The 17,451-nt window shown below is 39.8% G+C and overlaps 1 protein-coding gene across 4 annotated transcripts; it reads left to right on the forward strand.

Moving 5' to 3' along the window:
* The first annotated feature begins 6,438 nt into the window (after positions 1–6,438).
* Positions 6,439–15,829, forward strand: LOC124143801 (probable E3 ubiquitin-protein ligase MID2). Of its 4 annotated transcripts, none has more exons than XM_046512922.2 (5): positions 6,439–6,512; positions 10,284–10,813; positions 11,345–11,656; positions 12,027–12,104; positions 14,530–15,829. In XM_046512922.2, exons 2-5 carry the CDS (start codon positions 10,289–10,291, stop codon positions 14,533–14,535), a joined length of 921 nt encoding a protein of 306 aa, XP_046368878.2. In that variant the 5' UTR covers positions 6,439–6,512; positions 10,284–10,288; the 3' UTR covers positions 14,536–15,829. The 4 variants fall into 4 exon arrangements, with proteins under 4 accessions (XP_046368878.2, XP_046368877.2, XP_048257535.1 ...); XM_046512921.2 differs by lacking the exon at positions 6,439–6,512 and adding an exon at positions 6,519–6,682; XM_048401578.1 differs by lacking the exon at positions 6,439–6,512 and adding an exon at positions 7,197–7,341.
* The last annotated feature ends 1,622 nt before the right edge of the window (positions 15,830–17,451 follow it).

Genomic DNA, 17,451 nt, shown 5'->3' on the forward strand with positions numbered 1-17,451 from the left:
GCTTGCAGTCCACTTAGGGAGTCGATAAGTATTAGGATTTTTGGGGTGTTTTTTGGATTCTTGATTGTGGAGGGCTGAGGCCATGCCTGTTAGTTCTGCCGTGAATATTGATTGGTTGTTTGGGAGTCGGAAGGATTGTGTGGTTTTAGTTGGTCGTGTGGTATGGACTCCGAAACCTGTGTGTTTGGAGGTCGGATCTGAGGATCCGTCCGTGTAAATGTGACACCAATTTGGCCAATTTTCGTGTATGTATGCTAGTGTGGTAGTTTTAGCTATGTTTGGGTCGGTTTGTTTATTTTAGGCTAGCTAGTGTTGTGTCTATTTTGGGTATTTTAAGTTTAGGGGTGAAGATATTTGATTGTTTGCAGTTTTGTTTAAGATTTTTAATTTGGTGTTCATTTAAGTAGTTTGTTATTCTTTGGGATATTGGGGTAAGTAATTGTGTCACTATTAGTACGATGTATGTACTACATGCCATTCCACTTCCCGTTATTAGTTATACAATATTTATAATTCCAAAATAAGTGAGTAAATGCTTTTGACTTCCCCATTCTCGAGATTAATCTAAGCTTGTATATCTTGTTTGATCTCATTTTAGTGTAAGTTTTGCAGCTATGTTGCTGAAAAAATTGAAACTTAAGCTGTTTATTCCAACAACAGATAACGTGTGTTGAAGTCTTGGCATGTTCATATGGTGTCATAAGCTATGATCTTTAATCAAACGTGTTTTGAATTTGTAAGAAATGTAGAAAAACACTTTTTCAAGACTCACATATGTTCCTTTTTTATGTTGATTCAGAAAACGCAACATTCATATTCATATTTATTGTAATGTGAATTTTAAACATGTGTTTTTAACTTTCTCAATTATGTTTTGCCATTTTACGCAATATTTGTTCAAACATCAGGTGTAGACACTTGCGGTTTCTTTCCCGAACGCAAATTATAATCTCAGAAGATAACTAAACTGTAATTATGAATATACCGATGCGGGTTGAGAATGCATTTACAAAACTGATTCACATGTACTCATAGAACAAACGCATAATATTTCCAATTGAGAATTATTCATAACGTACTACTGGGTATCACATGTGAACACATCTCAATGATGAAGATTATCGTGAACTGTTAGTATTTGTACTTGCATCTGAGGTACCACTTAGGGACCAGGTTTTGTACCTTAATATATGCACATGTACATCTTTTTTTTGCAAGAAAAACACTTCCTGCACCCGGACTTGAGTTGATAACATTAATGTTTGGTTTCACAATACGCTAATTTGATTATTCGATTATACTGGAGAAACGTTTTTGCCTTACTTCAAGTCTTGTGTCTCATCGATCCTTCTCATTGCGTCCGTATATGCACGTTAAGTGTGGAATTAATCCAAATTACACCTGTACCCAGCTTGCTTAATTGCAATCAAGTAGGTGTTGCGTAATCAATCAACCATTTGCCCTTAATTAGCTGTCCTGAGTTTTAAGTGGTAGAAAAGGGCTTCACTTTGAGCCCCTTGTTTTCTTTAAGTACAGCGACCTGAGACACTATAAAGTGGTATTTAGGTAGATATAATACTAATCGAAAGATGTGGATCCATTTGATGATACATCTGTGAGGTTTAAGATGATTTGACAGCCCGGGCCAAGTCGGACCGAACACTTCTGACAGAGATTTTCTTAAGAAAATACAGTAAAAATGCTTCACTTTGAGCCCCTTGTTTTCTTTAAATACGATGTACCGTGACATTATAAAGTGGTATATAGGTAGATATAACACTAATCTATAGATGTAAACACATTTGAAGCTACATCTGTGTGTTTAAAGTAGATTTTGACAGCCCGGGCCAAGTCGGACCCAACACAAGCAAAACACTTCTGATAGAGACTATGTTGAGAATGTAGAGGGAAAAGAGCTTCACTTTGAGCCCCTTGTTTTCTTTAAATACGATGTACCGTGACATTATAAAGTGGTATATAGGTAGATATAACACTAATCTATAGATGTAAACACATTTGAAGATACATCTGTGTGTTTAAAGTAGATTTTGACAGCCCGGGCCAAGTCGGACCCAACACAAGCAAAACACTTCTGATAGAGACTATGTTGAGAATGTAGAGGGAAAAGAGCTTCACTTTGAGCCCCTTGTTTTCTTTAAATACGATGTACCGTGACATTATAAAGTGGTATATAGGTAGATATAACACTAATCTATAGATGTAAACACATTTGAAGATACATCTGTGTGTTTAAAGTAGATTTTGACAGCCCGGGCCAAGTCGGACCCAACACAAGCAAAACACTTCTGATAGAGACTATGTTGAGAATGTAGAGGGAAGAGGGCTTCACTTTGAGCACCTTGTTTTCTTAAACTACTGAAATATGAGACAATAAAGTGGTATATAATGAGATATAATACTAGTCTTTAGATATAAAGAATTTTAGGAACTTTAGAAGTGCTTGGACAGTTATTAACACGTGTCGTGTCAGTCCTTTGACATTCGCGAATATCCACTTCCAGTAAACAGCCTGTGTTGGTTTTACACGAATTAGTAAAGGTTAATTACCTTAACACGTTAATTAATGAAAGAAGAGTAGTCAAAACACTGTCGTTTCCTGCCCAGGACATCACACCCCTACACGCTAAGGTCGGTGAGAAGCATTCTAATCAAAGAATACACACAGTCAAGACACTGACTTTTCTACGAGACTCACGGTATGTAGTCATAATCATCAGTTAATTACATTGTTGAAGGTGCATTTTTATTCAAACTCAATTAAATGAGCAAAACTATACGTTTGTGGACATTTGAGATCTGCCTAGATATGCGCGTTTCGTTTTATTATTCTGCAATCCATTTTTAGTATTACCCGCTGGCCCGGCCCGGCCCGACTTTTAGGCAATCCTCACCTACCCCGTCCGCGAAATGCAATAAATGCGAAGCGGACGTAAAACCTATAAACCAGTCAGATGACATTTTATCACTATGGCTGGTATCAGGAAAGTGGAGTATGTCATGTCACAGAAGGGTACTGTGCAGGTATTCCTAGATGGCTATCGTTATAACAAGAATGTTGTCAGACAGACATGCATTCACTGGAAGTGTGTAGACTCCACTTGTAAGGGCAGATGCACCACTGTAGGTGACTTCATCAGAAATGTCTCAGCAGTAGAGTAAGATTCATCAGTACCATGAGGAAGAGGGCCAGAGAAGAAACCATGTCGATGCGTACCCTGTACAACGGTGAGGTAGATACAGAAGACCAGCCACAGCTGCTGCCACCGTTCCCATCCATGAGCAGTGCCTTGTACCGACACAGGCGGAAGAAAAACCCAGCACTCCCACAGACAAGAGCTGAAGTCCAACTTGAAGGAAACTGGACTGAAACAACAGACAGCCGCCCATTCCTGCTTTTCACTGATTGCGATGCCAACAAGATTGTTGTATTTTCTACCCATGACCAACTCCAAGCTCTGCAGTCTGCAGACACTGTATACATGGACGGAACATTTACATCTTGCCCAGATTTGTGGAACCAGGTATACATCATACATGCAAGAAGTCGTTCCTGTATGTGCCCACTTGTCTTAGCCCTCCTGCCTGACAGACAGACCACAACTTACACCAGACTGTTCAGCCGACTCAAAACAGAAGTCCAACAGAGATTCAACCGTCTTCTCGCTCCTGCCACTGTCCAGACGGATTTTGAGAAGGCTGCCATTCGTGCCGTCAACACAGAGTTCCCGAATGCCGACGTCAAAGGTTGTTTTTTTCATTATTGTCAGGCGATCTGGCGGAAGACACAGGATCTTGGATTAGCAGTACAGTACAAGGAAGATCCTGGATCAGAAGAGCTGCTGGACTTGCCCTCCTGCCCTTGCGTGATGTCCAGGACACCTGGTTGGATGCTAAGCAGGCAACTCCACCAGTTCCGAGAACTGAAGACTTCAATGACTATATGGTCATCAACTATATGGTCATCAATGATGCTCGGTTTCCAATACCTCTCTTGAATCACCACCAGACAGCCGGCCCTCGCACCAACAACAATCTTGAGGGATTTCACAGTGGCCTTAACAGAACCTTACCCCACCGCCACCCGAATATCTACCGATTTGTAGAAGTGATTAAGAAGATTGAGTGTGCAGACAGGACAAAAACAGTTAGACTTTGGTGCCGCCCCACCCAGCAGGAAGCGAGTTTACAGAGAGCCTGAAAATCGCCTGAGACGTCTTAAGGACATGTTGACTCAAGGACAGAAAACCCCTATCGAGTTCCTTGATGCTGTTGGTCATCTTCTCAAACTTGGTTAAGAGACTTGAAATATAGTAGTTTTAGTGCTCTATGTGACAGATTGAGGCCAGCTGTGACATTAAATTAGTGTGTGTACTATTTATCTACACCAGTGCTATATATAAGTTAATTATAAGTTGCCATTTTTAAAACATTTTTTCATAAGATGAAAGAAATGATGGTGCAGAAAAAAAGACTAGCAATTAACATTATAACCGTGCTGCAAATGCGTTACTTGACGTTACAGTCCACAAAGAACAATATATAGGGCGCCTTTTTACTATGTATTCGTTATATGATATCAATAATTCCTTTATGGATACTAAAGAATGAATTTATATCACACATCTGATTGTTTTTTATCATGAAATGTTTATTAATATGGAAAATCGGTTTTTAGATATCAATAACTGAATTCATTATCAAATGATGTACTTTATCATCTAAAAAATAAAATATGGTATTGTATCTATAGCCTTCGTCTCCGTGAACTTTATGCCCATTTTTTAATAATTCGTGAAGATAGGTACAGTTTCGTAACATTTGCATATATAGTCATATTCAGATGATGTCTCATTGTAGTTTAATGCGATTTGAATATTATTATTTACTATCGTACTTACGTATTGTTTTAAATGAGACGTTTAAATTTAGATGTCACCACAAATTAAAATCTTTGCTTGTACGTTCACCACAATTGACAAATACTCTAAAATCTATGACTAGTAAACCATTAATGTACGTAGAAAAATATTATAATGTAAATGTCAAAATGATGTATCCAGGATCAAGTAGAAGATATATGGACAGCAGCGCTGGAAATTTATTCAACAGGCCCGTGAAAACAACACTGCTTTAGCTCAATGTTTACCACTCCTGGCGGCCATTATGCAACGGCCATCTTACACACAACCCCGTGCTCACGTCTACAGGTCTCTTCCTGTGGTACGGTAATTAGTATAGCCCTCTCCCTCAAGTGTATCCTCCAGGATATATGCTACTCTCATTAATTAAATGCTGCCCTTTCCCAGCGTCACGGCTATCGAGCTGAGACGAAGAGGCCCAACCATCATAAAGTAATAAGGGTCCAATGAACACAATGCCCCACCAAACCTCATAAACATGATCACTGAAAGTCGTACTACAGACGCTTAATGTCAAATCACAAAAAAAGCATTTGAATAGCAATAACATGTAACAGGATCATGTATTCTCTTAACACCATCGCAAGACACCATGTAATCACATCTAAAAATGAAACATCAGCAAGTACATATAATAAAATGTGTATGAACATTTTTCGTCAGGAAATCAAAAAGTCATCTCCTTGTTACCACGTCCAGGTTCAGGTAGACATGCCCATGGGTCCTCCTTTGGTCAAAAGTTTGTTCCCCCTCTAATGAGTGTGACACGCGTTGCACACGGGTATCACACGCGTGGCGTACGGGTTCCACACGGGTGACCAACGGGGTGCACACAGGTTGCGTAACGCGTTGCCCATGCGTGTAAGGGGAATGAACTTCTAGGCAGTAGTGTATGCTTGTCGTTAGAGGCGACTAACGGGATCGGATGGTCAGGCTCGCCGACATGGTTGATGCATGTCATTGTATCCCAAAAGAGTGGATCGATGCTCATGATGTCAGTCACTAGATTGTCTGGCCGAGACTCTATTATTTACAGACCGCCGTCATATAGCTGGAATATTGCTGTTTGTGGCGTCAAACAAACAAACAAACAAACGAATCCTATTCTTGGATACTATGTGAAAGCATATCCACGAGGAGTAACTCAGCAACTTTAGCTTCATATCTATCTTCTTTGAGGGGGCGGTCGGGTAGCCTAGTGGTTAAAGCGTTCGCTCGTCACGCCGTAGACCCGGGTTCGATTCCCGACATGGGTACAATGTGTGAAGCCCATTTTCTGGTGTCCCCCGCCGTGATATTGCTGGAATATTGCTAAAAGCGGCGTAAAACCAATCTCACTCACTCTTCTTTGAGACATGTCTCAATAAAAAAAACAGTAAATTGAATCGAACTACCCCTCCAACAAAACAGCTGTACACGATAACCACATAACTTGTGTTAACGTCACATCCTCTATGCATATTCACACATAGGTTAACAGGTGCGATCAATTCTACATAATCTTTAACCCAGGAAGACAGCGGAGACAAGGGGCGGCACACTTCACTCGTACACGACAGCACTGAACGCAAGGTCAACACAACCCCTGATTTACTCCGTCAGAGACACCATGCATCATACATGATCGGTCTGGCGTAACACAACTAGTTTAGATCAAACTTTATACCTCGTATAATACTCCTTGTAACGATACATATTTCGTCGCCTGGCAGCATCAAGGGGGTTGACGTAACCTACATAAGGTAACTATATTAAAGACGTTTAAAGTGTTTCATTAAAGGATCACATTGATCGTTTCATAATATGTTTTACTAGGAGTGAGTGAGTATGGTTTTACGCCGCTTTTAGCAATATTCCAGCAATATCACGACGGGGGACACCAGAAATGGGCTTCACACATTGTACCAATGTCGGGAATCGAACCTGGGTCTTCGGCGTGACGAGCGAACGCTTTAACCACTAGGCTACCCGCCCGCCTCTCCGTTTTACTAGGATAATTGTTTTATATACGTCATAAGGTGATAATAATGGAGTTTATTTCTCAAACTATTTAACACAGACCATGTGCGGAAGCTTGAGATAATATATTTACAACATATATTAAATTATAATATGTACAAAGTGTCTATATTTCCCTTGAATTTCAGCTGTTTTAATATTCTGCTCCACTACGTCCTGGTATATTCATTAGAGGCGTGTATAGCATGTGTATCCTTTTCCTTGCACATGTTTGATAACAGTGTTACAATCCAAGATAAGAGCATGCATAAGGTTATAAATCTAGCCTACGAAACTAGATCAAAATGGCGCTGTTGTGATAACGTAGAAACACGGATCTATTGTCGATCGGATAGAGCGACCCACTCAACTTCTTAACAAGTTCACACAGTGACACCAGTAGGTATTATATTCTTCTCAAATAGGATAGATACAATGTTGCTGAAATATAATTTGTAAAAATGTGACTCTAGCCACCTTTCGTTAGTGAACTGCCCTCTCTCTGTGTGTTAAGGTTGCAACATGGCCCGACAATCTGCTATGGTTCGAGTTAAATAAGAATTAAAATTACCATGCAGTTGTATTGATCATATATTTTCCTACACTAATAACGAAAGATTTTAGTTGTTTGTCGTACATAAATATATATGAGTAATGATTACGGGGATCACACATGCAGCACAGATCCTGCTGTGAACGATGTCTCAGTTTACGGTTGTATTCTTTATACCATATCATTTAGACTTGTACCCTATGTTCCCGTTTTGTACGAGTGAACAACTGACTTGCCCTTGCATTTGTTTGTGGGTACCACCGGTGGAGCAGGTTATGCTCACCTTTCCTCGAACACCTGGTATCATCACTATTTGATAATTGTTCCTAAAGATATGCCTATGATTCGGATTCGTACAACCGACTCTTTTATCAAAGCTGTCTTATAATAACAGAAAGTTTTTTGTCGATTTTACTGCAGTAGTTAAACAGCCTCTGTGAGACTGAAAAAGATGAGTTAAGTATAGAATACTAAACGAGCTCCCGTGTAATACCAATTTTATGAAAGGAGTGAATAGTTCTGGTATCTGACGAGCGAAAGCGAGTCGGATACCACATCTATTCACGAGTTTCATAAAATTGGATTTACACGGGAGCGAGTTTAGTATTTTATTTATTACTTGCCATTTATAACGTTTTTAGAATCATACTGTTGAGTGTGAATAGGCTGACACCTACACGATCCAAGGTATAATCCAATTGAGTTTAACACAATAATACTTCAAACACGTCAAAAGTTGAAACGTATGGATTTAATACCATACAACGGCCAACCTTTAGAATTCAGGCGTCCGTTCAACAAAATTATCGCAGCGTTAAGGTTATCGCAAACTCACATATCTTAACTTAGACCAACGACTGTCGTTGCGCTACAATACGATCGCCTTGTGGAGCGGGGCCTTGCACCTCAAAGTTTACAATAACGTCACAATAGCCGATGACGTAATTTGTGAAATTTTGTTGCAAGATCCATCGGCGAAACAATGCCATGTGACGTCAGCCTAGCAACAAGGTTGCTAGGGTCATCGAGTGTGCATAAGCTCCCCCCAGTGATCTATCATCTCCACACGCAATGTCGTTGAATAAGCCAAAGGATGTTGAGAGCTTTCAATATTTGTTCTAGAAACGTGTTCCGAGAGTACATCAGCACGCGTTTTGGTATTACACAATGTGTAATAAAGCTGTATGTTTATTAAACGGGTGATCCCTTCACGGGCAAGTAATAAATATAGAATACTAAACGAGCTCCCGTGTAATACCAATTTTATGAAAGGAGTGAATAGTTCTGGTATCTGACGAGCGAAAGCGAGTCAGATACCACAACTATTCACGAGTTTCATAAAATTGGATTTACACGGGAGCGAGTTTAGTATTTTATTTATTACTTGCCATTTATAACGTTTTTAGAATCATACTGTTGAGTGTAAATAGGCTGACACCTACACGATCCATGGCATAATCCAATTGAGTTTAAGACAATAATACTTCAAACACGTCAAAAGTTGAAACGTATGAATTTAATATCATACAATGGTCCACCTTAAGAATTCAGGCGTTCGTCCCACAAAATTATCGTAGTGCTAAGGCTATCACAACTCACATAATTTAACTTAGACCAACGACTGTCGTTGCGCTACAATACGATCGCCTTGTGGAGCGGGGCCTTGCACCTCAAAGTTTACAATAACGTCACAATACCCGATGACGTAATTTGTTGAATTTTGTTGCAAGATCCATCGGCGAAACAATGCCATGTGACGTCAGCCTAGCAACAAGGTTGCTGGGGTCATCGAGTGTGCATAAGCTCCCCCCAGTGATCTATCATCTCCACACGCAATGTCGTTGAATACGCCAAAGGATGTTGAGAGCTTTCAATATTTGTTCTAGAAACGTGTTCCGAGAGTACATCAGCACGCGTTTTGGTATTACACAATGTGTAATAAAGCTGTATGTTTATTAAACGGGTGATCTCTTCACGGGCAAGTAATAAAGGAAGTTATTATATGTTAATATAACGTACCAGTGTCCCTTAAATGGTACTCTTACCTTAATATAATAACCTTGGGTCCCAATGAAACATTAAAATTGTAATTAAACACATCATTCAAAACCTGTTAAAGGCCAGACATGGGGTATCTACATATCACAGGTTGTATTGCATATCAAGTTCATAACGGTATAAAGTACACACGTACGTGTTTTGTTTGTTTGTTGTTTAACGCCGCACTCTTTCACAATCGAGACACAATGACATGCATCAACCAAGCATGCCTGACCACCAGATCCCGTTAGCATGGGTTGCTGAAGACCTTTTCTATCCCTTTTCTACATGTACGTGTAGGAGATCCAATGTTACTTAAAGTGTCTGTGATGACTGTGGGAATATTGTTTAACTATACAGTCAGCAGAATTCTAGCTATGTGACGCAGGCTTGTAAATAATCGAATCTGAGTGTGTGAGTGACTAAGTATAGTTTTACGTCGCGTTTATTACAGCAATAAAACGGATATAATATATAGAGAAAGGGGCTTTACCCTTTGTACCCATATTGGGTATCGACGATCGTTAGCCTATGTTAGAGTTATGGAAATTATGGAAATCATTTTGATGATGGAAATGATGATGGAAATAGTTTTGTCGCTTTTATTATGCTGTGATGCTGTGTGATTCAGGGTCCTGAACTGCGAATGCCAAGATACCTTCTCAATGAGGGTGACAATGTTAAGAGTGCTAGAATATTGACCTACATGATAATGTAAATATTTACCCTTCAACCTATTTCTGATTTGGTAGGAGACATGGATGAAAATATGAGAAGACAGTTGTCGTGCTCTGTGTGCCTGGAGTTGTATACCGACCCCGTTTTGCTTCCGTGTCTTCACTCTCTATGTCGGCGGTGTGTGAATTGTCTGGTAGTTTCCAGAATCACAGAGTGTCCGGAGTGCAAACAGGCGATGCCACCAGATCCAAGCAAAATGCGTAAAAACTTTCCATTAAGCAACATGGTTGAAATTTACAAACAGTCGATCATTCCTTTTTCCCGACCTTCTAACGAAGGCGCATTGATGCCTCTTGTCGGAAGTCAGCAGAAGGCATCACGTCAGCAGACGACAGAACATACGCAGACGTCATCAGGTCAGAGGTCATCCTCTTCATTTCCACGCAGCTTCCACAGGCAGTGCAGCACGTGTGACACAGCCAAGCATACCGCGTCACAGGTCGTGTGTCAAACATGCAGCATTGCCTTCTGTATTCAATGCCTGGAGGCATATCATCCTGAAGATAGTGGCCATGCTATTGTATATCTTGAAGAAGCTGAAACGGTAATGCCACACTTCATTACTGTAGTAAGATCAGTGACAATTATGTATCATTAATTTTCATATTGACTTTTCAGGGGACAACGCTCGATCACATTGTCAGTCCCAATACGCTTCATGCTTGTCATAAGAGGCGACTAACGGGATCGGGTGGTTAGGCTCGCTGACTTGGTTGATGCATGTCATTGTATCCCAATTGCGTGGATCGATGCTCATGATGTCAGTCACTAGATTGTCTGGTCCAGACTCGATTATTTACAGACTGCCGTCATATAGCTGGCATATTGCTGAGTGTGGCGTTAAACAACGAACAAACAAACATCATAAAATTTTGTTGGAAGAATCCAAACCAAATAATAACATATAATAATGGAACGTAAACCCTATTTCATGAACGATTGCAACTGAATGATCACACAATTCCTTTTTGGCTTGGGCAGAGATTTTATGTGTAATGAATAGGGTCTAATATTATATCATTTAATGCGATATGCGGTAATTCTTCTTATGGGAACTTGTCTATTGTGTTCTCAGACTACTGATTGTGTCATCTGTAACTCTTCCGCCATCGTCCAATGTGTTGAGTGCCAGATGTCCTTCTGTCAGCCCTGTCTCGAGAACTACCACCCCACAACAAGTTCAGCTCCCGGCCACACCCTTCGACCTTCTAACACTCCAACTAGTAGCCCCCACAGTGGCAGTGCTTTTCCAACCGGAGGCATTGTACAACGTCAGCAGTCGCAGCCATGCCCTCCCCGTGCCCAGGCACACACTGGCCTTGAGCCATCGGCACCCCAGATGGCGAGTCAATCTTGGGAGACAGTCAGTAGTGACAGAAACGTCCAGGTAAACACGAGAGAACACCAGTGTGAGTCTGCTTTTAAGAATATTCCAGCAATATCAAGTGGGGTACTCATTACAGCATTATGTATTGTATTCTTAAAGGAAATTTAATCCGGGTCTCCACCGTGCGCTGTTACCCAAGATAGGTACAAGAATATTACATGTATTTGTCAAATTTGAAATACGTAGGTGCTTCTGTTCTATGGTAAGTTCAATGGCAGGGGGTAACAGATGGATATTTGGTGGCATATTAACGTTGTAACTGAATAACAATTTCTTTGAATAGGAAAGTTAATTCCAACACATTAACACACACAATGACTTTTTAAAACCTTAATGCTGGTATTAAGATTAAAATACGTTTTTCTTTAAGGCACATCTGATAGAAGTAATGAATCTTAAAGAAAACCTCCTCCTAGATTTGATTGAGGAGCTGACCAGACGTCATGAGGTAAGGGGTATAACAGCTTAACATCTTACATGCTTCTAGAGTTGATTGAGGAGCTAACAAAGAGACGACCTTAGGTAAGGGGTATAACAGCGTTACATCTTACATGCTCCTAGAGTTGATTGAGGATCTGACTAAGAGACGTCATGAGGTAAGGGGTATTATCTTTACACCTTACATGCTTCTAGAGTTGATTGAGGAGCTAACTACGAGACGTCCTGAGGTAAGGGGTATAACAGCTTTACATCTTACATGCTTCTAGAAATGATTGAGGAGCTAATCAAGAGACGTCATGAGGTAAGGGGTATAACAGCTTTACATCTTACATGCTCCTGGAGTTGATTGAGGATCTGACTAAGAGACGTCCTGAATATGGGGTACAACAGCTCTACATCTTACATGCTTCTAGAATTGTTTGAGGAGCTGACTAAGAGACGTTCTGAGGTAAGGGGTATAACAGCTTTACATCTTACACGCTCTTATAGTTGATTGAGGAGCTGACTAAGAGACGTCTTGAGGTATGGGGTATAACAGCTTTACATCTTACATGCTTCTAGAATTGATTGAGGAGCTAACTAAGAGACGTCAAGAGGTAAGGGGTATAACAGCTTTACATCTTACATGCTTCTAGAAATGATTGAGGAGCTAACTAAGAGACGTCATGAGGTAAGGGGTATAACAGCTTTACATCTTACATGCTTCTAGAATTGATTGAGGAGCTAACTAAGAGACGTCATGAGGTAAGGGGTATAACAGCTTTACATCTTACATGCTTCTAGAAATGATTGAGGAGCTAACTAAGAGACGTCATGAGGTAAGGGGTATAACAGCTTTACATCTTACATGCTTCTAGAATTGATTGAGGAGATAACTTAGAGACGTCATGAGGTAAGGGGTATAACAGCTTTACATCTTACATGCTTCTAGAATTGATTGAGGAGCTGACTAAGAGACGTCATGAGGTAAGGGGTATAACAGCTTTACATCTTACATGCTTTTAGAATTGATTGAGGAGCTAACTAAGAGACGTCATGAGGTAAGGGGTATAACAGCTTTACACCTTACATGCTTCTAGAATTGATTGAGGAGCTGACTAAGAGACGTCATGAGGTAAGGGGTATAACAGCTTTACATCTTACATGCAGCTAGAGTTGATTGAGGAGCTGACTAAGAGACGCCCTGGGGTAAGGAGTATAACAGCTTTACATCTTACATAATTCCAATCATTGGGGCATGCCATAGGAGACAATTTATCTTTCCCAAGCAATATGTAAGCCAGATGCTTGTATTTCATTTGGAAAACCATGCATGAAATGACCTAGGTGTGAGACATGTATGAAATGACCTAGTTGTAAGACATGTATGAAATGACCCAGCTGTTAGACTTGTATGAAATGACCTAGGTGTTAGACATGTATGAAATGTCCTGGCTGTTAGACATTTATGAAATGACCTAGTTGTTAGTCTATGAAATGACCTAGCTGTAAGACATGTATGAAATGACCTAGCTGTTAGACTTGTATGAAATGACCTATCTGTTAGACATGTATGAAATGACTTAGCTGTTAGACATGTATGAAATGACCAAGCTGTTAAACATTTATGAAATGACCTAGCTTTTATCATATATGAAGTTACCTAGTTGTTAGACTTGTATCAAATGACCTATCTGTTAGACTTGTATGAAATGACCTATCTGTTGGACATGTATGAAATGACCTATCTGTTAGACATGTACGAAATGACCTAGGTGTTGGACATGTATGAAATGACCTAGCTGTTAGACATGTACGAAATGATCAGCTGTTAGACATGTATGAAGTGACCTATCTGTTGGACATGTACGAAATGATCAGCTGTTAGACTTATATAAAATGACCTATCTGTTAGACATGTATGAAATGTCCTAGCTGTTAGACATGTATGAAATGACCTAACTGTTAGACATGTATGAAATGACCTAGCTGTTAGACATGTATGAAGTGACCCAGCTGTTAGACATGTATGAAGTGACCCAGCTGTTAGACATGTATGAAATGACCTATCTGTTGGACATGTATGAAATGACCTAGCTTTTATCATATATGAAGTTACCTATTTGTTAGACTTGTATCAAATGACCAAGCTGTTAGACTTGTAAAAAATGACCTAGCTGTTAGACATGTATGAAATGACCTAGCTGTTAGACATGTATGAAATGACCTAACTGTTGGACATGTATGAAATGACCTATCTGATGGACATGTATGAAATGACCTAGGTGTTAGACATGTATGAAATGACCTAGCTGTTAGACATGTATATCTTTATTCTAATATGGCACCTGAACTTTGTGAGGAGAAGCATGAATCGCAAAGCAAGGAGTAGTTGTGTAAAGCGTCATAAAATCCTGTATACTCAAACTGAACAGTTGCTCTTTAATTTTCAGACTTGAAGTGAGACAGACATCACGACGCAGCTGGGTGGGGATCAGTACTTGGCGAAAGATGTGAACACATATGTATATCATGACAAAAAATGTCAAAACTTATATATGTATATATTTCGACCAAGCAGCAAATGTAACAATTACAATTAACCACCAATTACAAGCTTCAAGCGTGGCATTTCACAATTGTTGAATTCTCAAAGTATTTATATCAACTCAAACATATCCTAAACAACGTGTGGTAACCATACCAATATTTCTCACTGTTTATAGCCTGTAAATATGCGGGACATTGATATGTATATATGTTTGATTACTGTGTTATTTGATTATTTAATTACATAATCTTGATGTTTTGAGAATCTTCGGATTTATCTGGAGGAAATAAAGACATTCATTCATTCATTCATTCATTCATTCATTCATTCATTCATGCGGGAGTTAGTTTGAGATGGTTGTTTAACGCCGCAGTCAGCACTATTCCAACGGTGGTTTGTAAATAATCTATGCTTGTCCACACAACTAGTGGTTGATATCATGAGCATCGTCCCACGCCCAGGATTTATAGTGACGATCAACCAAGTCACCAAAACTTACAAAGTTTATATCTTTATCCGGTATAAAGGCTATAGGTATATGTACATAAATTCAGCAGGCCATAACCGTAAGTGAACAGTGATCCTGTTACATTTAATGCCCATGCTACACGGTGACATTGATCTAAACATTGACATAATGATAACGTTGCTTTGGATATCCCTTGTTAGACATTGATAACCATTTCAACCAATATTTAAAACATGTTTACCGTATACATATCAAGTACAGAAACATTGGAAACATGATTACACACCTATTGCATACTTTAACCCGCTCGATATAATCTTCCCCACACTTCACATGCATACAATAATAATTGGTTTAATCTGGGTACCAAACATGTTAAATAAAACAGAAAATGAAATATTCTCCAGCCTGTAAATGTTTAACAGGAACTAACGCTTTATTAGCTTTATGAACACGAGAAGAAGAAAATTAATTCCTAAAGGACAGCACACGAGAAGAAGAATATTAATTCCTAAAGGACAGCACACGAGAAGAAGAATATTAATTCCTAAAGGACAGCACACGAGAAGAAGAATATTAATTCCTAAAGGACAGCACACGAGCCTAACAACCAGAACAACCACGGGGTTATCATTGTGTACGGTAGATGGACATTTCAGTGAAGCTGTGTTCCTTGGCATCGCAAAGCGGCCAACGTGTCAAGTGCCAAGCCAAAACAGTGTAACTACCACGGTAATACCACCATCCCCCCCCCCCCCCCCCCCCCCCAAAAAAAAAGAAGAAAAAAAAAGAAGAAAAACCCCCAAAAAACAACAACCAAAAATAAAAAAATACACACAGAAAAAACACAAAAACCCCACAAAAACAGCAACAAACAACAACAAACAAAAACCCCAAACAAAAGCCAAATCAACAACAACAACAACATAAAACAAAACATACCACAATTCGCTTGCATCTTTACGATTATTTTTATATTTATTTTACATTGACTTCATAAATATTTTCAGTTATCAGCGCATGTCGACGCTCTACAAACAAATTAAATGTTGGTTTGCAAATTATCATATATTCATTGTGATTCTAATTTGTGTTGATATTTGAGATTGATGTGGAATAATTTGGATTTATCAAAACCTATTCACACATTTTCTTAACGTACATCATGTTGTGTTGTATGATGAGTTATGCCGGGCAAAAGAAAGTATACACCCATGTTTGATGGTGGCTAAAATGAAGCAAACAAGAAATGGTTATCCCACGGGGATGTATTGGATACGGGTATATTTGACATATAGGTTTTGGAACTTATGTTTGCAGCATTTCGTCGACTGTTTTGAGCAAAATAACGTTTTGATAACATTTGTAACCTTTAGGTCAAATCAAAGTGTACACTTCCTTTTCCCAAGCAGTTTAAATCGGTTTAACCCGAGGTCCCATCTTTCTTGTAGGTGAGGTGGGGTTTAAGGTTACGTTCAAGCAATTATTGCACCAATATAGCGAGGCGCATGAGGCACGCGCGCGCGCACGTTTGTGCGTGTGTGCGTGTGCGCGTGTGCATGCGTGCGTGCGCGTGTGTGCGTGCGTATGTGTGAGTGCGTGTGCGCGTGTGCGTGCGTGCGTGCGTGCGTGCGTGCGAAAAACTCCTAAAGCCGCTTTGTTCAGCATATCTTATATACCATAGTGTTTTATCTTAATATTAAGGGAATGCAATCACTTAAGATATAAACCGCTTTGACGGATCAAAGATCATAATCGGGATACATTTGGGACGCAACACTGCACAGCGAGCTCCAGACCACCCGTATTACTTGAATTGTATATACTTATCCACTTGAAATATATATATATATTTATCACGTGTTCGTACTTTGATGAACGTTGAAATGAGGTACCTGCAGCTGGTGATCGTATTTGAGCTGTTATATGTATACAGGACTATACCACTTGTGGAAGCGGTGGGGGTAGCGTCGGCTTGTCACTCGGTCGGCCCGAGATAGATTCCCCACATAGCTACAATGGTTGAAGCCTATTTTCTGGTGTCCCATTTCAGTGATATTGCTGGAAGTTTCCTATAAGCAGCGTCACACTCACCATCCACCCCTCGTGGAGCTTATCTACTGATTTAATTTAGGTTTCCCTCTTGTAACAAATAATCGGAGGTGAGGTGAAATGGGGTTTAACGTCGCGTCCAAGATTATTGCACTTATATAGTGACGTGCATGTACGTGTGTGTGTTTGTGTTAATCCGGACTGATGCCGATTTATAGTGCTAGCTCACTGAGATACCATGCCACAGTTTAACATGAATATCCCACTCAGACACAGTATACTGACTCCGAGCCGACCAGTCCT

The sequence above is a fragment of the Haliotis rufescens genome, unplaced genomic scaffold (genome assembly GCF_023055435.1).
Source record: "Haliotis rufescens isolate VD_foot unplaced genomic scaffold, xgHalRufe1.0.p SCAF_1, whole genome shotgun sequence".
NCBI lineage: Eukaryota > Metazoa > Mollusca > Gastropoda > Lepetellida > Haliotidae > Haliotis > Haliotis rufescens.

Coding starts and splice junctions, on each gene's coding strand:
- LOC124143801 (XM_046512922.2), top strand. CDS start 10,289: ATGGATGAAAATATGAGAAGACAGTTGTCGTGCTCTGTGTGCCTGGAG. Junction 10,814..11,344: donor ATCTTGAAGAAGCTGAAACG/GTAATGCCACAC, acceptor TTGTGTTCTCAG/ACTACTGATTGTGTCATCTG. Junction 11,657..12,026: donor GTAGTGACAGAAACGTCCAG/GTAAACACGAGA, acceptor TTTTTCTTTAAG/GCACATCTGATAGAAGTAAT.